The sequence below is a fragment of the Ctenopharyngodon idella genome, chromosome 9, assembly GCF_019924925.1.
Source record: "Ctenopharyngodon idella isolate HZGC_01 chromosome 9, HZGC01, whole genome shotgun sequence".
NCBI classification, from domain to species: Eukaryota; Metazoa; Chordata; class Actinopteri; order Cypriniformes; family Xenocyprididae; genus Ctenopharyngodon; species Ctenopharyngodon idella.
In genome coordinates, this window is record NC_067228.1 from 47,186 (window position 1) to 68,527 (window position 21,342).

The 21,342-nt window shown below is 35.9% G+C and overlaps 3 protein-coding genes across 44 annotated transcripts in view; all 3 read right to left on the minus strand.

The window, feature by feature from the left end:
• Positions 1-4,112: 4,112 nt before the first annotated feature.
• Positions 4,113-7,906, minus strand: LOC127518358 (interleukin-1 receptor-like 2; the record flags this gene model as incomplete). Its single annotated transcript, XM_051904931.1, has 3 exons — positions 4,113-5,247; positions 6,352-6,510; positions 7,705-7,906. Coding segments are annotated over 3 exons (738 nt in total), but the record flags the coding sequence as incomplete, so codon positions are not given.
• Positions 7,904-15,158, minus strand: LOC127518736 (interleukin-1 receptor type 1). Its single transcript, XM_051905807.1, has 8 exons — positions 15,140-15,158; positions 14,934-15,050; positions 13,654-13,873; positions 12,795-12,957; positions 11,672-11,831; positions 9,502-9,558; positions 9,169-9,277; positions 7,904-8,063 (listed from the first exon to the last, which is right to left on the minus strand). The coding sequence occupies exons 2-8, from the start codon at positions 14,989-14,991 to the stop codon at positions 7,913-7,915; spliced, it is 918 nt and encodes a 305-aa protein (XP_051761767.1). The 5' UTR covers positions 14,992-15,050; positions 15,140-15,158; the 3' UTR covers positions 7,904-7,912.
• A 1,143-nt stretch (positions 15,159-16,301) lies between these two features.
• zmp:0000000936 (interleukin-1 receptor type 1) overlaps positions 16,302-21,342 on the minus strand; it is a 62,909-nt gene continuing 57,868 nt past the window's right edge. For all 42 annotated transcript variants that reach the window (XM_051905792.1, XM_051905768.1, XM_051905767.1 and 39 more), the window contains one exon: positions 16,302-20,404. In XM_051905792.1, coding sequence (XP_051761752.1) covers positions 20,013-20,404 — 392 coding nt within the window. In that variant the 3' untranslated portion in view covers positions 16,302-20,012. The remainder of the gene's footprint in view (positions 20,405-21,342) is intronic.

Genomic DNA, 21,342 nt, shown 5'->3' on the forward strand with positions numbered 1-21,342 from the left:
CTGAGGTTTCTGACATACTTAATTGCTCGCCTACTGCTTTTTCCCTGTTATATAGTAGAGAAGTAGGCGGTTTCGGACGCACTTTAAGTAGACGCAAGTCTGCATCTCGCGAGAATTAGTACGTCACCCAGGTAATTTTCGCCTACTCTTTTTGCTTCGGACATACTTATTCGCTCGCCTACTGCTTTTCCCCTACTAAATAGTAGAGAAGTAGGCGGTTTCGGACGCAGCCACTGTCAATTTTTCAAATGTCCCTTTAGGGGCTCCGTAGTAAAACGCAATAATTACATTAAATAAAAAAAAATTCTGATGTTTTGCAGAAAATTTGCACTGTTATAAAGTATCATGAAAGTAAGTATAAAATGTGATACTTTGTTTTTGAGAGAAAGAATTGAGGGAGAGAAATGAGTGTGAGGGAGAAGACATGGAAATACAGAGAGAAAATGAACAGGGATCCACACAAGAGAAAAGATCCTAGAGAATGACACAAAGTAAATAGAATCAGAATGATGATTTAAAAAGAGCAGCCATGTACTATAAAAAATTTGATTTTTAAAAACGTGGTTGATGACGTGACAAAATGAAATGTTACTTCTTCTTTAACAAACAAATGAGTTACATTAAAAAAGATTTTGGGTGTTAAAGTTTCAAGGATATTTGCTCTGTCAAGGAGTCATGGCTCATTTTGTTGATTTAAAAAAACAAAAAACACGTCGATATTGTTTGTGTCAAAATTAAACTTTTTTTTTTTTTGACATTCAAAGTTAAATATAAATACTTTAATGTAATATCCCTCACTCTCTTTAATGCAATAACTACCATTTCTGTCCTTTAGTGTGACATAATGGTGTGACAAATATAAAAGAACTGCAGATTTGTTTTTATCTCAATATCTTAAAACAACAGTTGAGTATTGAATTTTGGGAGATATAATCATCACTCATCTTAAAATGGTATAATTTTCAGCAGTTTTGAAAGGATGACAGCAAAGTTTGTCTCGTAATTATTGAAAATGTCCTACAAGTCTTGGGGAAAAATAATGTTCATAATTTCATATTAAACAAATAGCACTATATGAAAAGTGTCTAACAATGAAGATAAATCTCTCTCATGCTGTTTGTATGTTTGTCACAGACACGCCAGGCTCTACACTCACCCAATCACAATGCACTCCCTCTCCTGAGTATTAACAAGCCACACCTGACGCTCATTCAGCACTCATCACCACAGCCACATAAAAGACACGCCAGATCACACAGTCACTGTCCGGTCTCGTTTATGCATATCAGTTGTTATGCTTACCTCCAGGACTCCCTGAAACAGCTACTTACCTGTCTCCAGCGTCTCCTGTGATCCCTTGTGTCTCCACGTCTCCTGTGAGTTCCAGTGTGTTCGTCTTCTCCACGCCACTCTGCATCCTCGCTCCCTAAGAAAACAAAGACAAGTTTCAGATCCAGTATCACGTCTCGACAACATTATGATCTGCTCCAACTCACCTGCACTCTGCTTGCACGCTCTGTTGTTTCCTCAAATAAACCTGATTACACTTACCAGTGTCTCCGCTCCCTTCTGTCCGTAACAATGTTATTAAGAGGTTTTTTTTTTTCCCTTATTTTTGCTATTTCACCCCATAGGACAAATTTATGGAAAAAAAATGTTTAAAAAATACAGTGAAAGAATTGATCGTTAGTGACCCCTCATATTTTCTCAAACATCAGACTTCACACTACATAAATATGTATTTTTTTCTTGAAAAAAGCATTTTTTTTACTGCCTATTTGTCAACTACCCATATACATACATATAGGCTTCCTAAAGCTCAGCGATTGTACACGCTGTAAAGACAGTATGGCGTCAATTTTACCATATCAATCCAAACCAGGGCGTTTCTCAGTGATGCGCTACTCAGTTTGACGTTCATGAGTTGTTATTGCTGATGGTGAGGAATTACAGGTGCAACATGTGTACGTCCATCAACAAATCGGTGTGTTTATTTCAAATTTATTGCGGTGCACATGTGGGAACTGCATCATTAACTGTATCAATAACAGCGCATGCGTTAGCCGAGCATTAACGTGAAGACTGATGTAACATTAAAGTTTGTAAAACATCTTGCTCCATTCTTAAATCTTGTTCATTTACTTTTACTCAAAGTAGTAAAAATGACAGACAATCTACATTAATGGACACAATTTTAGGTAATAGTGGGCCACAGCTGCTCAGCAGAAGTGTTTCAGTAAGACAGTAATAACATGAGTTAGCTGGAGACATACACAATATAAAAAACAAAACTACGTATTTTGAACACCCGCTAGAAAATTATTCAACAATCTTTTACAGTTTGGACTGAACAATGTCATTATTTTTGTTTTTGTGCGCAAAAAGTATTCTCGTCTCTTCATAACATTAAGGTTGAACCACTGCAGTCACATGACTGTTTTAACGATGTCTTTAGTATCTTTCTGGACCTTGAAAGTGTTGATTATATTGCTGTCTATGGACAAGTCATATACCTCTCGGATTTGATCAAAATATCTTAATTTTTTGGGTGAACTAACCCTTTAATGTATATGACTTGATGTGCGTTTATCAGACAAGATGCTTTTCAGTATGCGTCTTTTAGTTTTGATGGCATAAGACACTGCAAATTATTGTTTTTTGTTTCATGTACACTAGGATTTGCAGCAGAAGAGCTGAAAGTGTCCTGGAGCAGCTCATCATGGCAGTGTTTGTTATTCATAAGGAAGGGAAGAAAATCAAGAACCGCCTGCAGACATTGGCACTGTTATTGAAGCAGTGAAGGTTCTGAGTGAACTGATCTCAGTCGCCTCTGCTTGTGTCCTGCTTCTTAGTTTGATATACTCAACCTGGCTTATCCAAAACATATCCTGAATGAAGAATGAAGACAGGTAAGCTAATATCTCACTCTCTTTGGAGTTAAACTGTGTGGACGGACAGATGACAAACACTGATCCAGTTTAATCAAAATCATGACTGTAAGTGACATAACTAACACGATGTACACAAACACGGTCATGATTTTGACTGAAACTGGATCCGTGTTTTTCAGTGTGTGGTTTGTCATCCGTCCTGTGCAGAATCACTTCGTATTTCAGCAAAGTGTTCCATAGGGATGCAGTTTGAATTTTAGCCTCTTACACTGAAATAACTGAGAAAGCTTCAGTATTTGTTGTACCCACATACTCCATCAGATTCACATACTAGAGTCAATCTAAAAAAATGACAGATTAGCATATAAAACAAATCAAGAAGGGATGTAAGTGAGTGTTGTTAGGCATGGAAGGAGCAAAAGTTGGTTACAGCATTAGAGAAAACCCTACATTGTTACTTCCAAATGTTTCCCATTAATTAGCAGACATTATTAGGCCTGTCGCAATAATCAATATATCGACTTATCACGCAATATATGTACATGATCTCAATCATTTTTGGTGATGTAATATATCGCTCATTATGTTTACATGATAATGAATGTCACCAACATTTTGGCGATCATGATGTCATCTGCAGTTCCTACACAGAGCAGTTATCGACAGGTGAAAAAAGACGTTATTTAAGGCGTTATAGTGTTTTGCTGACAACTACAGACAGTTTGGAAGAAGAAGTCCAAATGCCCTCGAATCCACTGTTCCGGTGCAAATATAAATGTCACAGTGTAAAGTATACAGCAGCTCTGGAGAAAACAGCGAGAACTGAACTGAGCTGCTGTGTAGATAAATGAATTAAATTACTGATTTTTTCAATGGAAATGAATCAGTGAACTTTCATAAGGTGGACCATGACACTATTTTCTTCTAGAGCTGCTGTGAAGCCAAAATGACTTTTGCTACATTATTTTCCTGCTATCACTGTAAAGCTGCTTTGAAACAATCTGTATTGTAAACAGAGCTAAATAAATGAAGGTGATGACTTGGAAATCAAGAAAGATGAAAAACAAAAAGCCATGGACAGACAAGAAGCAAGCAGAGCAACAACTTCCTGTTTTCTCTAAAGGGCAAAGAAAAGTTAGTTACAAGAAAAGTGTGAAACGTACCACAGTGACAGTGGTAATTTCTCAAGGGTAAGGCTGCTCTTACATGAGAATGAGAGAATGAGAATGAGAAAGAGCTTTATTGCCGGGTATATTTAAACATACTAGGAATTAGTTTTAGTGACAGAAGCTCCACAGTGCACCAGAGTGACAGCGACAAGACAAGACACAGATAATAAAAAGAACAACATACAAATATACAGACAATGTGCAAAATAGCAAAGACACAATATACAAATTAAAATAAATTCAAATAGGCAATTTACTATGTACAGATATGTTAGGTGTAAATTAGAAATGTAAATAAGTATGTGTGTTAAATAAATAACATGATGTTTAGTGTAAAAAAAAAACACTGAACTAATATCACATTGCTTTCATAACATGCAATAGTTACATTTTTCACTATTATAATAAAAATTTCTATAAATTATTCTTCCACCAAATAATAAAAAAAAGAATTTTCATAATTTTTTTTTTTTTTTTTTGAGAAATTATTATTATTTAAATTTGCACCATATTAGATTAGGCTATGACATGAAAAAAAAAAAAAAAAAAAAAATCAGTGAATGTTTTTATTGCATTGTTTTTTATTTTCTGTAAAAATAATTAACAATAACTTTTCTGAAATTAACTGTAGTCAAAATTTACTTATAAAAGTTCACTATTTTCTTTATAAAAATTCTAGAAAAATTAATATAATAATTATAATTAATAACAAATCAAGGAAAAATAAAAACAATAACAAATAAAAAGAACAGAAAGTTCTGGCTGTTGTAAACACAAACTGTGCGGCTGCACTAGTTCATCACGCTGCGTTTAGCACTTCTGAGCTGGAGGCATGTGGTAACGCATGTATTTCCAGAACCTTCTGTTTGCATGACCACTGCCGTTCTGCCTCCATCTCAGGATGCCTCTGGTGCGGCAGATGTACCGCAGAGACTCGGGCAGCAGAGCCTCTTTAACGCCGTCCTCCACCTGCACCAGGATGACTTTCAGACCCTGCTTCACAAGAGCGTCATAGAGACCCACTCGCTGCTCGTAAGCCGAGGACGATTCTTCCAGTCGCACGCCGTACTCTGATACGAGGGGTTTCTTGGTAGTGTCGGTCTGAGACGCCGCACAGCTCTGTGATGTAAGAACAATGATCAGCCTTCGACTTCGGCTCATTCTGTCAGCCACCACTTCATGCACCGCTGAAAAAGAGAGTTGATTAGTGTCAAACTCTTGTTTCTTAGTATGACTGCCTTACAATATACACAATATCAATTTAATGCATCCTTGCTGTATAAAAGTATTTAATTTCTTTCCAAAAAAAAAAAAAGTTTTTTTCAAAAGAAATTCATATAAATGCTGTTCTTTTTAACTTTCTGTCAAAGAATCCTGAAAAAAAAGTTAATAAATAAATAAATATATATAATATAAATATATTTACAACTCTTTTCAACATTGATAATAATCATAAATGTTTCTTGAGCAGCAAATCATCATATTAGAATGATTTCTGAAGGATCATGCGACACTGAAGACTGGAGTAATGATGCTGAAAATTCAGCTTTGATCACAGGAATAAATTACACTTTACTATATATTCACATATACTTCACATACGCTTCACTTCACTTCGTTTTAATTGTATTTTTGATCAAATAAATGCAGTTTGGTAAGAAGAAGAGACTTTCAAACACATTAAAGATCTTACCGATCCCAAACTTTTGAACGGCAGTGTTTATGACTGACAAATACGCACCACAGTAAGTTTATGAGACTAATCCAAATAGATGGAAATTTTATATGCAATTCAAATCCATAAAGCTTACATTTAGGCTTACAATTTTTTTATTTTTTTATTTTTGAGTAGGCCTATCTGCTGACAATTATTCTCAATGTTTGTGAATTGTGAAAATTGTGAATATTACAGTGATTTTTTTATGCAGTTTTTATTTTATTTAGATGTTTCAATGATTTATTCCAAAACCCCAGCATGACTGTTCACTGATGTTTCCACATGGAAGTATTCGTATATTTCAATATTTTAGTAGAAGTATCTGTAGGTAAATATTACTGTTTATGACTGTGTTGTTATATTGGTGCATGACAATAATTAAATATGATTATTCATCTTGTTCATTTAGTGAAAAACAGTGTCATAATTTGAACAGGATTTTATTATTGACTGATTTGATGAAATGATTGAGAGAATCTTGTGGGGCAGAAATTAAGCTATTTCAGAGCAAATACATAGACTGAATTCTGTCTAAAGGCTGAAAGTGGTTATGTTCATGTGACAGGATGTTTACCTTCCCCAGGAAGATCATCACGACCACTGATGAACAGTTTGTAACCATAAAGATCTTCAAGCACTGCAGGAAGGAAATGCTGGGCAAAGGTCTTTGCGGAAGATGAGCTGAGTTGATCACCATGGAGATAACTCACATATGCATCATATGACTTTCCATCTTGAATGAAGCATGAGAATAATCAATACGCAATAAAAAAATAATTAAATTACTATATAATAATTGTATAATTATATAATTTGATGAAAAATAATGATGAACAAGCAGTTTGCACTGATTAATTGGCCTTTTTGGAACTTGAAGTTTATGTCAAAGAATTCCTGGTAACACTTTACAATAAGGTTCATTAGTTAACATGAACTAATAATGAACTGCATTTCTACAGCATTTATTAATCTTTGTTAATGTTAATTTCAACATTTACTAATAATTATTAAAATCTTGTTAACATTAGTTAATGCACTGTGAACTAACATGAACAAACAATGAACAACTGTATTTTAATTAACTAACGTTAACCAAGATTAGTAAACACAGTAACAAATGTACTGCTCATGGTTAGTTGATGTTAGTTAATACATTAACTAATGTTTACCTAATGAACCTCATTGTAAAGTGTTACCGAATTTCTTTCGTATCTGATTCATGCTTGTATCGAACAATCATGCAGTTCATCTTTGATTAAGTTTACATACTTAAAGGTACTATTTGTTGTAATGCCTTAAATTTTTGCAGCAGAGATTTTTTGACAATCTAATGAGAAAGGTAACTAAAAAAAAAAACATTCAGATGCATTATGATTATGATCATTTTAAAATGCACTTGTAATAATGATCCCCTGAAGGCGAGCTCGAAGAACCCAAGTGCAGTTTATTCATTCCAAACATAAAACAAACAAAGACTTGACTTGAAACAGAAACAAACTTACAGTGAACAAAGCTAGACAAGATACAATGGAAACATGAGGGCTATTTATACACAAAGACTAATCAGAACAAGACACGATCACATGATTGCAAGATACAAAAGGAGCAAGGGAAGCACACGGCAAACAGGGAACGTGACTAAATTTCACAATAAAAGACATGAAACATGATAGCACTTAATTGTCATGAAAATAATGCCACAATGCAGAAAAAAATGCAACATATATCATTTCTATTTTTTTTTTCTTTTGATTTTGGTAAAAATAATATATGTTTGATGTGAAATTCACCCACTTGCATCTCAGAATAAACATTTATTGCCATTTATAATCAAATCAGTTTGATTTTTAAACAAAAGCACTGCGATGGTCACTGGAGTCAGTCTAACTGACAGCATCTCTACAGAAAACAGTCGGTAAACACATACCACTGCATCCGGCAGCAGACGGACACAAACGCCTGTAAGCCAGAACCAGATCGAGTCTACAGAGAAACGCCACGGCACCCAGCAAAAAGACAAGAGCCACCAGACCGAGACCGATCCAATAATTACGCTCCTTCTGACTAGCTGGAGAGAAAAACAGAATGAAGCAGGCTGGAAAAGAGGGAACAAAATCAATAATATACAATATAACCTAGAGCTCGCCTGGGATGAGTATGATTCTTCCAGAATCGAAACCTGTTGGATGTTGAACCATACAGGTGAGATTCCTGTACAGATATTCAGCTGTGACTTCTGAGATGGATAAAACAGACAGCATGTACTTCCGGTCATTCTCCTTTAAGCTGGAAAAACGAGACATGCAGAAGCAAAATGGTTTATAGTCACATCATAGAGAAAACTCTCTCTCTCTCGTTATTTACATATAAAGAGCAAACGTTTCGGTAACACCTTCATCTTCTTTAGCCACATTTATACTTATTAATAAGTAAGTATTACTATTCTATAAATATATTTATAAAGACTCATCTATAATGCATTATAAGAACAGTCATAGATACATTTATATTATTTTTTATAATTACTTATAAGCCATGCATTTGCTTTTTCAATGTGAATGTTCAAAATCCATTATACACTGATTTATAAATGATCACATATAAAATAGTTCCAGACACACTTGTTTGCTGTATCAACTAGTTATTATGTCTTTAATGGCTAAAGTTTGCATTAGAGGTGATGAATGGTAATTTTGATTTGTTAAAATCTATATCTCCTCAGCCATTTGCATGGTATTTCTTATAGCAGGTTGGAATTATACTTTAAAAAATATATTGTTGCAGGTTTTTGCTAGTATGTAACATTAAAAAATATACTTTATTTCAACTGTTTGTATTATTGATTTATTTATTTTTTTTATTCCAGGAATTGTTGTTCATTAGTTACATTTACAAGTAAGCAACTGAAAATGTAAAATGAGCACATATTTGTGATTTCTTAACATTTCACTTTACTTAATGCATTTATAGAGATTAGTAGCTATTATTACTCACAATAAGTATTTATAAGAACACAACACGGCTATTAATAACAATATATTCAATTATTTGACAAATAAATCTGAATAAAAAGTCATTTGTAACTATAATATAATAACATTATAGCAATGCAAGCTGCATCTTTATAAGTACATTCATGGAACCACACGACGGACTAATTAATACTTATAAATCAGTGTATAATGAATTATGAACTTGCATTGAAAAGCAAAATGCATGACTTAAGTAATTATAAAAATAATATAAATGTAACTATAACTGTTCTCATAGGTCTTAATGAGTCTTTATAAATATATTTATAGAATAGTAATACTTGCTTCTAAATAAGTATAAATGGAGCTATAATTCATTATAAGCATGGTCTTGTTACCAACATTTCTTTAGTCCTTACGTGGTGCTCTTGTAGCTCAGAGTGAGAGATCCACCAAACCAGTATAGGGAAGTTTCTTCCATGTCGTTCTTCCCAACAAGAGCTTTGCAGCTCAGATTGTAACTTTCACCTGTGGTGACATGAATATTATTGCACTTTTCAAAATGATTCGATTTCACGACTTTCAATTTTAATTTAACATGCTGTGTTTTGTGACCAATTCGATTTAAATTCCCACTCATGAAATAAAAGACAGTTCTTAAACGCTGAGATTTTTGCATAACTCTTTTCACAGATCACAGAAAACACATAAATAGCCCTGAGTGAAAAGTTAAATATGTCATCCTCACTCACCAAGTGTTACTGCGACTGTTTCTTCCTTTGGGTAGATAATTTTAGGCTGCGTCACCACTGTGAAGATTACCCACAAAAACACACACACATCACATCATCTCTTCCATCAAACCACAGAAACACAAATCTCTCCACCTCAACTGTCACTTCAGCTCTATACTGCCATCTACTGTGTGTGGATATTATTAGGGCATTTCTTAAGTGAACAAACTTTCAAATCTTATTTCTTATTTCAGGCATCTTTATAATAGCGCTAAACTGTTTAAAACCCATTGAGCACTGAAAAAAAGTGTGTTGAATTTACATGATTTAATAGTGTACATCGGTCCCACATTAACAAATTATATTGAATTGATTCATGTAACTCCAACATGATGAAATTAAGTCCTTTTTAGGTGACGAAATTAAGTAGTCTCAAAGTGAATTTTGTAAGGTTTGTTGATTTATGATTCATTCTTTCAAAACAATCCAATATGTTCTTTCATTCAATTCATGTATGTGTTATGTGAGTCATTCTTTAGACTGGACTAGGTAATCAATAGTCTATTAGCTAACAACAGTGAACACACTAGCACGTTAAATGTTCAAAGCTGAATTCGAATGTGAAGCACCAGTCCACAGCCTAAGCAAATGCCCCACTCTTCTCCACAATGGTAACCCGGTGAAATTTAAAACATTCTAATAATTACAATAAAAGTGAACACTGAACACTATTAAACACTATCAAGCATCCTGCTTTCATCTTACTGCAAAACACATAAAATCAAATTTTTAAACATTTTCTCTCTTTATCCAGCCATATGCAATGCATGCTGGGAACTAAGAAGCACCGCCCATTTTCAGTTAATGGAACAAAATTCATTCATGTAATCCCAACACAAACAGATTAAGTAAACTTCAATACTAGATATATTTACCTGGATTAAACATGATGAAATTAAGTTAGGACAAAATGAGTAGGAATTGTGTTGCTTTAGCTCATTTTAATTAAGTAATTTGAACAAACAGCAAAAATCATTTTTTTCAGTGAGGATAACATCACCTACAGAGTTTTAGTTTAACTGAGATATTATTATGGTTTTACTATTATTTTGAATTACTTTTTTATATTTTCCATTTTTATTTTAAAGCTTTAGTCATTTTTTTAATAGTTTGGTTTGGCTTTTTTTTTTTTTTTTTTTAAAACATGTCTATTGTTTTTATGAATTTTTATTTCAGTTTTAAGAGTTAGGGCTAGAGTTTTTAATTTTAGTACATCAAGTTAAAGGTGCACTATGAAGGATTTTCAAACAATAAAAAAATAAAAGGATAGACTCACAAAAATCATCACTCATGATACACTAGAAGTGCCTGTAGTTTCTTACTTTCTTGTTGAATTGCCACGGGACGTTTCTGACCTTTGGCCAGCGGGTGTGTCGCTTCAGCCAATAGCGACGCGCGGCACAGGTGAGGGCGGGACTTTATCATCTGTGTCTGAAGCTCTGCTAGGTTGTCATGTCTTGACACAAATATAATTCTCTAATGTTGTTGTTGCCTTATTGATTGCTGTCTGTAACTCGACAGATTACTAGGCATTGCGATTATGTTTTTATGAGGACACTATATAATAATAGACATCTAATTGTTAGTGTAACTGTTCTTCATATAAACAAAAAATGCTATTTATGCAAGATAAACTCAATATTTGCATTTTCCCGCAGGAACAGCATTCTCTTGAGTCGGTTGGGCTGCGTGTGCAACTCATGTATCAGGGGAGGAATATATTTAGCACAAAATATATTTTGAGTGCTACAATTTTACTTTAAAACATGATATTATTTAATATAATTATTTAATAATTATAATTTAATTACAAGTCTTCATGTTTATAAAAGAGAGCATTACTAATTAAATCCAAAAACATTTAATTAATTCTTTGTTGTCTGTTCCAGCCTACATAGGCAGCATGTTAAGGCATCATAGGTGCCTGATGCTAATAATTCAAATTACTTTCTAAGTGACCTGCTTTTGGACAAATTCTAACGCATCCCAGAATGCATTGTGACAATTTCAGTGAAAACGTGTCAAATATAAACATAGTTAAATTTAGTTTATAATAATTGTAGACTATAATGATAGACAGCTACCTAGGTTTTTAATATAGCCACTAGAGTTGTGAATTGTTATTTACCAAAGTCTTTAGACTGGAAGTAGATTTTTGTAGTCTGGGCAGCAAAGTAGTTTTGCCCTTCAAAAGTAAAGTTCACAAAGCAAGTGTACAGTCCTTCCATCTCCGAGGATCTGTTTACCGGAAAAACCTTACTGTACGTCACATTGAGTGGATGGCAGTTCTACAGAGGGAGAAAAAAAAAAGAGATTAGCAAACCAAGAGATTACAGTGAGCATGTACACACACGCACAGAAACATTTAAATGTGAAAGTGAATCCTTTAAATGAGAAGACTGTGTACGTCTGCAACTTCAGAACCCACAATGCGTAGCATACTGATGACTAAAGCAATGTTTTCCCATCTTACAGAAACAAAACAACTTGCCTGATGCATGCTATTTTTGATGAAAGTAATATTAACCACCCGATGTATTAAAATCAAATGATTTTTAGTCATTTTTAGCAGGCTGGTCTGAGCTGGTCTTTTCAGCAATGCACAGTTCAGTTTTGTTTATGCCACGCAGATTTCATATGTTCGCCAGTCCTGTAACTATAACTGAACCCTAACCCTAACAAGAAACGCTTAGACAAGGACCTGCACCACATCCATACCAGACGCGATGTGATACGATTCGGCAACAAGCAATTTATCTATCCACACCAGAAGTGACAACCAAATCAATCGAAAATCACAGCCAATCAGAAGAGCGTGTGGGCGGAGTCTCTCTGCAAGCGCAATGCACACCTTTTTAATATTATTAAAAACACATACTGAGTGACTGAAAAAATCTGTCAGAGAACACACTTGTTTGTTCACAGTTTGAAAGTTCTTGTTTCCTTTCATTTATTGTCAAGATCTGAGGTGAATTATCCATAAACCGTTTCAGTACAGATATAAATTATATTCAGACTCACTTTAGATGCTTAAAAAAAGCACATAATCAATACCTGAGATTATCACTGTCATACTGTGTATGTTGTTGCTCCAGCCATGACATTGCAGAAATAGAAACTTTCTAAAACAGAAATGGCATGTTGCGGCATGTTCGGTCAGGACACTGTTACAACCGTATTTACCTGTAGTGTGAACGTGGCATATGATATGTGTGTCATTTATGGTTCTGCAGACACATTTTCACACTTACATTTCGCCAGGTTACTTGAGCTCCAGGGTCCAACTCAAAGATGTGAGGAAGGAAACATTCAAATTCCTTTGTGCTCATTACTTCTTGCATTCTGTTCCTAGTGGGGCATGTTTTATTCTGAACGGAGACGTCATATATTGTTTCCCAGGTGTCATTGCCTTCTCTGCCAAACAGAACACGAGAAGAACAACAGTTGGGATGAAAGAACGGCCAATATCCTGAACACAAATGAGACAGTGCAAAGTGTTTTAATGTATGTTAGCATCTTTATGCTCTACACCTTTCATTTTAATTGATAATTTTCAGTTTAATTTTCAATATTTGGTTCAAGGTTCAAGGTTTTGTCCCTGGTTCTTCTAAGTATGCAAGAATAATGCTGTATTTCAGTATGAGTATGAAGGTCATGTCATGAGAAATTTAATATCCTTGGATTTCCTTAAATTTACTATAAAATATAATGTATATTCAAAACTCAAAATCACCTACTGAAAAAAAGAGCATTTATAGAAACTGAACTGCAAAAATGGCTTGTTCTCAACAGACTGTTTAAACACATAAACGTCTGAACATACATGTCAACGATTTCTATTCAGAAAGTTCAGAAAGTCAGATTCTTCTGAAGACAAGAGGAGGATATTTGTTTTGAACAAGAACCCTGATCATTTGGCCATTTCATTTTCATTTCAAAAGAGGCTTGTTAATGCTAACAGAGTATTAAAATGACCGAATGTGCATTTTCAACTTTATTAAGATTATAAATGGACCTTAGCGGGAAAAAAACAACACGGTTTGTGGATAAACAAGTGGGCTCCAGTACGTGTCAAAACCAAATCAACAAAAACTTGAATTGAATCAATACCTGCTGAGACAAGAGTATTCTCCGCTGTGGACGGGCCGAGCAGGGAGGAACCATAGCGTGTCGTCTTTAATGGTTATTCCACTGATGTTTTCCAAGCTCTGACTGGGAACACGACTCCAGCTCACATTCTGACTGTTACTGATGCATTCAAGTCTAAATACGAGACCAGCAACGAAGTCAACTTTCTTGCGATCTGTCTTACTCTCTTCAAGAGGAAAACCTGAAAGGAAATGTGTTAGTGAGGGACTAATTGCTGTTTTAATACATGTGTAGAGGACTATGTTCAAATTACAGAAGTACCAGTTATTCCACATCATTCAATTTGACCTGTTTAACAATAACAACCGTAAATTATTTTTACGATTATGGTTAGCACATCATTAGACAAAGAACATCAGGACAAATGGCAACACTTGCACACAGGGTTGCTAACCGTTCTCCCGCATTTACAGACATCAAAGTGGAGGAGTGTGTCCCGTACAGGCAGAGCTGTGCTTTAAGGTATATGCTACATGAACACCTAGTGTTAAGGGACTTCGCGTATGCCCAACCTTTATATCTCAGGGAGCCCATACTAATTCAATAAATTCTCTGAAATATGAAAAATATGCATTTTATATTTTTTACAGCTAGTGAAAGTATGTGATTTCGGATTCGGCTTTTCATTTATTTTTTATTTTTAATAAATAAAAAAAACACACATTGCACATTTAACGCGTTTAAAACAACAACAACAACAACAAAACAAAGGCTTGTGTGTTGTTGTGTAAATCTATTATACAGTGCGTTTACATGCGCGATTTACGTGCACGGATTATGCTCGAGCACGAAGTCTGACCTTTATAGCTTCGTGGTTAAAAGGAAAGTAAAACAGTCTATACTGTCCGACCTGATTTCTAACCAATGTGAGCATTTTTAAAAAGTTCAGTATTCAAGCACAACTGAGGAGAGCACAGAACACGTTTTTAAGTCAGTATGTAAACAGTCACTGAGCTCATGAATTGGGGAGCTTGCAGCCTACACACAGTTATAAATAAAACTTCAACATCTATCATGATAAACTCTAATCAATCGCTAATCAAGCTCCGTCCAATGCATAGATATTAATCTTCAACTTTATTCATTCTTTCGGTTGTTTGAACGTCAATTAACAGCGACCGCGACAGACAAACATGCACGAAACAAACTCGGACTCGAATACAACTTTCCTCCTGAAGCCAACATGAAAACGGGCAAATAATACCATAACCATAGGATTCACTGAAAACAGCGACTCTTACCTGCAACCCAAAGGGCGGGTAGTAAAATCCATCGCAAATAAATTGTGGAAAAGCTCATTTTCGTGGCATTTACGGGCAGTTTTCCAGCAGCGGTCGGACCGGTTTCAACAGCAGCGCCTGCAAGACAATAAAAACAGAGGCAAACTTCAGAAAGAAAGAAACTTCATCCCTCGTGACTGACATTAGGTCTGGATACGAAACTCAACTACAAAGCCATCTAGCTGTCACATTTCCCGTTTTCTCCTGAGAAACATGGCAAACACCTACAGGGCGGCATTCATGCCAGTTGGCACGCGACATTCTCTGGGCAAGTTAAACTATTTACGCTTATAAAAGTACCATAAATGATCAGCAAGAATTAAAACTTCAAAGTGATGCTCAGTCACGACAAATGACGTATTCTTGTGTGTTCTCCACAGAGATGTCAGTGTATGTGTGTCGAGGATGATCGTCACAGTAAAGCATGACGGATTTAGTTAGACTAATAGTACAGAAACACAAACGTATAGAAATACTTGTTTGCTTAGAGAAGAATGAAACTGTGTTGAGAACAGCAGCAGAAGCGTCTTACCTTGCGTAGGATCGTGCAGTTTGACCTCAGCAGCGCTTTCTCGGAATTTCCTCCAAACAGACACGATTATACAGTTTTTCTGCTGAACACTGCGGTTTTGACGCAACTGTGGAGAGTACAGCTTCCCACCGGCCCACCGCTGCTCCCGGAAACAGTCTTCAGTCGTCAGAGCATCAGTGCTGTTATGTAGTCCACTTTTATGTAGGCTCTATTATATATATATATATATATATATATATATATATATATATATATATATATATATATATATATAAAAGTTCTCTTTGTCCAAATGGCATGAGAAAATTGGAAAGATATCTGTTTTTATGTTAGTGTGGAAAAAAAAAAAAGTCACACTCAGGGCCTTCAGAGACCCCGCTTAGAAAATGGACAAAATTCATCCTCAAAAACAGAAACTATGCAGAGCTGAAATGAAGTGGCACACTTCCAACAATGCAAAATGATAATGCACGCACGCGCACACACATGCACGCACGCACGCACGCACGCACAGACAATCCATGTGCTTTATTTGCTCATTTTTGCTGTTCAGTTCATTGCATTTTGATGTTCATGTCGTGTATTTGTACTCTTTATGTAATATAACTGTTCATTTTTGTTCTGTTACAGTTAATAAATGAAGTGTAGATTAAATTTGTAGATTTATATGAAAAACAGATGTTTGAAATAAATGATAAACTCTAAAAACTCCAACTTTTCTCTTTGTAACATCTTGGTTTGATTCTAATCGTAATGTAACATTATTGAAAAATTGATTTTTTCAGTACAAACAATGCTAAACTTTGACAAAAAGTAAGTTTTATTGTTATATTTGTAATTTCATAATATGTAGATATGAATCCAACTGAAAAAAACTAGTCAGATAGCAAAGAGTGGAGCTCTGCAGCCGTCTACTGGATAAAGTAATAATTTTTTACTTTTCCAAAAGATGGGCAAAAATCTTACACTAAACCATGACAAATTATCCATGTTATCCCATGAGTGAAAGAAAAAATAGTTTTACATTTATTTATATAAATTTAAAAGATATCATAAATCCTCCAAAAAACTGCACAAATGTGGAGGAAAAACATTAATAAACAGAGTAAAATTACATTTGTTTAAAAAAGTTTTTTTTTGTTACAAAATAACATTTTGTTGCCTGTAGTCTCTTGAACACAAGTGAAGTCTCAGCACAGAAACTGGCAGCATTGAACGGAAACCTGTGGAACACTATCTGGGTCACTCTTTGTGGTTGTCACCTTTTCTGTAAATCTTCTGTGTCATTTCTGTACTTCTCACACCCAAACGGAATAGCAAAACCAATGACTGTCCTCAAACAGGTTTAGTTTGTCATTGGTTGGGGCAAATGGGATGCAAAACAAACAGAGCAATGTTTTCAACTTAAGCATTACACTTTTCAGAAAGTCAAACTACCAATGGATAAACCCGGTATTTTAAGATTAAAGTGTCCTTATTATGCTATTTTAAAGGTTGCTAATGTTGTTTTGGAGTCTCCTTCAACAGGTTCACATTCATCCAAGGTCAAGGTCTGCAGCATCAGCTCTTTTCTCTCAGCGATGAAGAATCCGGTCTCTCTCGTTAGGATGGCGTCATTGTTCGCAGGCAGCCAATGAAGACCATATTCTGGCATTGTGCAAATGAGTTACAAACATACGTAGGTTTGAGCAGGAAGTGAGACTAGAATTACTGACACCTCATTTGAGGCAGTTCAGAATCGCTTCTTTCATTTGGGAGACAATGGCCCTGTCCCAAATAGAACGCTAAGCCCTCATGATCTTCCTCCGCGTTCACTCATGTCATGCCGCTTTGACTGCTGGGTAGAAGACTGCTGTAAACTCAGGGACCGGCGAAGGTGAACATCGAGGGCACATATCGGTCTCAAACGGGGCGTTTGCGAGCAGTGTTTGGCAAAGTTACTTTTACAAGTAATGCATTACAATATTGCGTTTCTCCCTAAAAATTTAACTAATTGCATTACTTTTTATGTAAAGTAATGTGTTACGTTACTTTTGCTTTACTTTTTCTCATTTGGACTTGGCTTGTTTGTTTTTTAATAACAACAAAAAAGTTCTATTTTTGGCAAGGCCCTTTCACACCATAAGTGAAACGAATAATGAAATCCAAATTCACGCCTGTACAGTAGAGGGCGCAGCTCAGGCAAGAAAGTTCAGCACTCTTCAAAAACAAAAACAAACAATTAAACACAAATGTGATGTTTAGCTAAAGTTACTTCTGCATATTAGTATGGTTGAATTGGATCATTGAAGGTCAGCAGCAAAGACATTGGTTAATAAAGTGAGATTAAATACATAAAGTATATTTGTATTATTTAACATTTAATTATTGCAGGTCTGTGTAATATTCTGAGTTTGCATTTCACTGTTTTTATTCATTTTGAGGAATACTGAATCTGTTTTTGTGCAAGTGAGATGAGTAAATGCCTGCTCACATTTAGTCTAGAACTACAATAACCATCATGTTTGCACACAACACCTCGACACTCATGATTCCTCTCAACATGACAGGAGAGCTGTCAGTTAATAAATGGGAAAACAAAGTAACTTGCGTTAATTGTTTGAAAAAGTAACTTTTCCTGTAAATTTAAAAGTAATGCATTACTTTACTAGTTACTTGGGAAAAGTAATCTGATTCCGTAACTCACGTTACTTGTAATGCGTTACCCCAACACTAGGGCGGGGACAATACAATGATATTTTCTCTTTCGAATCAATTCTGAGCTTAACTTTTAACAGCAGATGGCGCTCTAGGCTAGTTTTTAACCGCACACTCAAATGCTCACAAAGAAGAGAGCTGGACAGCGCTCGAGCGTTCGGCTGAGTCATGTCAGGTTAAATACACCTCGGCTCAGAACGCTTTTATGATGGCAGATGAATGTAAACACAGTCCACTGCAAACACCCTTGCAATTTGCTTCAACCTTTTCCAACTTTATGAATGATTATATTAGGTTTAAGTGATGTGTGTAAGGAACTGGAAGTAAGCAGAGAACGGGTGTTTCTAAAGCACGTAGTGCCATCTGCTGTTAAAAACTAAGCTCAGAATCGATTTGAGAGAGGATCGCGATACATACGGAAAATATCAGAATCGCTCCAGATTCTTTGTATTACGAATCAAGAATCGACATATTGTCCCAGTCCTACCCAACACTGCCCGCGAGTACCCTAAAATGACAAATGAGACACCCTACGGTCTTGTGGACTTAAAGTGCACATTCTAAGTCCTCAAGACCACAAGTGTGCCACTAAGGCTGAATCCCAAATGGCACACTCCTATGCACTTTCGGTCTTGTGGTCTTACAATGGCTGTCGCGTGCACATCCGTTAAGTCCACGAGACCGTAGGGTGTCCCATTCATCAAGTGTGCTCGCAAATGCCACCTTTGCGGCCGCCGTGCGCCCTCTATGCGCACTTCAACTGAGCCCGCAAGTTTGCGAGCTACGCAGAGGACTTTACCCAGCAGTCAAAGTGACATTACGTCACGAAAGTGTGGACTCAGAGGAAGACCGTGAGGGTTTAGGGTGCCATTTGAGATTCAGCCTAACTCCATTTATCTGCACTTTGATCTTTGAGATGTTCTACATTCACAAACAGCGTTTTTACACACTGCATGAAAGGGAATATCTGAAGAAGCACAACAGGGGCACTTGAAAAACGTCTGTCTCTTCATATTCATAGTAAATACGTAATTCATACTGTACATTAAAAAAATTAAAAATATTTGGAGTAAAAATCATGAAAGTAAAAAAAAAAAAAACCCAGCAAGAAACACATTACTGCAGAACAGATTGTGTGTGAATCCAATTTTGCATTATAAACAGATGAGAGCACAGTATGTATGCAGCACAAAATCATAAAAATCATTTTGTTTTTATATACATATTTTCATATTTTCTGTATTTTTTTTTTTTTTTTGTAAATTTTACATCTGACATTGTATTTACAGCTTTCTGTTTTGTGTCCACAGAATGATTGGTGTGCAGGAGCTCACTTTCACCTCCCACATAAACCTGAGAACACTGAGAATCACATCAATCCTGCTTTCATGTTCGACAGACCTCAGGTCAGATCTCTGGGTCTTCCCGGCAAGAGTTCTGCTTATAATCAGAGGAACAGCTGGCTTCCAGAAGTAAAAATCAAAATAATGTTCCTCCATAAAACAAAGATACGTATATATTTTCAAAATGCCTCATGGCATGAATGGTTAGTCTCGTCCTGGCCAAGGATGACAAAAAAAAAATAAAATAAAATAAAGAGAAGAGAAAAGACTTCAATGTTGTAATTCATGTTGGAGCTGACTGTTTTTGGCTGTTTATATTTCTTTACTAGTTTCTCTGGTACAAAGGCTGCTGAAAAGTGTCCGGTCATCCTGTACTCTATAGTGAAGACAAAGATAAAGCTCCTTTTCACCTCCAGATGGTTGACTGCATAATTTCAAGCAGTACAGCTCGACCCTGAGTAACTGCGTTCAGAAACTAAACCAATTTCTCTCTTTTGCTTTGCCTCTGACAGGCATATGGTAGCGTACCTCCCTCCAGAAGCATGCCGGAGGGTCAAGTGAGGTCGAACGGTCCTCCAACTTCCTGTCCCAGCCCATCCACCTCTTCCTTCTTTTCCAGGCTTGCAATGCTCCCTGTTTTTCCTTGAGGAGACGCACAGAGGGAGGCAGCCGGCCGGGCTCACGGATCTCCTCCAGCTCCAGGAGAACGATGCTCATGGAGTTCTCCACGATAGCTTGGTACAGACCCGTCTGCTGCTCGGCCCATTCCTGCGCCTCCGGGCTGCAGAGCGAAGACGCCGTGTAGAGCAGCAGAAGTCTGCGACAGCGGCTCAGAGCGTCCTGAACTACATCCACCACAGCTGGAAAACACCAGAGAGAAATGAGCCTTTAAAGTACGTCATGATGGAAACGTGAAATGTATGATTTATATCACTAAAGACTGAAGTGAGTTATTACACAGCTTTGGACATGAAATAACATGCACCAATGAATTATATTATTTTTTTGATTACTCAATTTATTTTTTATTTTACAGTGAAATATTAAAACGGTAATATTTCTAATTTTGTTTAATATTTTTAGTAATGTGATGCAGCCCCAACCCAGACTACTTTAATATAACGATTATTTTGGTAATCGAGTAATCGGTCGATTATTTTGACGATTAATCAAGAAATAATCGGATATTTTTTGTAGAAATAACAATAGATCTAATAAAAACAATAGCCAGTTAAAATACATATATAATAACAATGAGGCAATAATTTTTGGTTCAAATAAAGTATCAAAAGCAAGTAATCATATGGTTTTATAGAACAACAGTGTTCAAATGCATAATATACATAATATAAATAATCTACTTATGTGTATTATGTATTATAACAAATGCCTGCAGAGGGCGCCAGCGGCCTGGTGATTGTTATACTTGACAGCAGATCAAATCCTTGTTTGAAGGGCACCTATAACGCCCCTTTCACCAGATGTAATATAAGTCTCTGGTGTCTCCAGAATGTGTCTGTGAAGTTTCAGCTCAAAATACCCCACAGATCATTTATTATAGCTTGTCAAATTTGCCCCTATTTGGGTGTGAGCAAAAACACGCCATTTTTGTGTGTGTCCCTTTAAATGCAAATGAGCTGCTGCTCCCGCCCCCTTTCCAGAAGAGGGCGGAGCTTTAACAGCTCAACAACAACAAAGCTGGAGAATCTCAAGCAGACAAAATGAGGATTGTCAGTAACGGTGTTCAGCCTTACATTGTTCAAACTGGAGTCGACACTGATGGAGAGACTCAGGATGA

Coding starts and splice junctions, on each gene's coding strand:
- LOC127518736 (XM_051905807.1), bottom strand. CDS start 14,991: ATGAGCTTTTCCACAATTTATTTGCGATGGATTTTACTACCCGCCCTT. Junction 13,874..14,933: donor ACCCGCCCTTTGGGTTGCAG/GTAAGAGTCGCT, acceptor ATTTCCTTTCAG/GTTTTCCTCTTGAAGAGAGT. Junction 9,559..11,671: donor CTTCCAGTCTAAAGACTTTG/GTAAATAACAAT, acceptor TAATCTTCACAG/TGGTGACGCAGCCTAAAATT.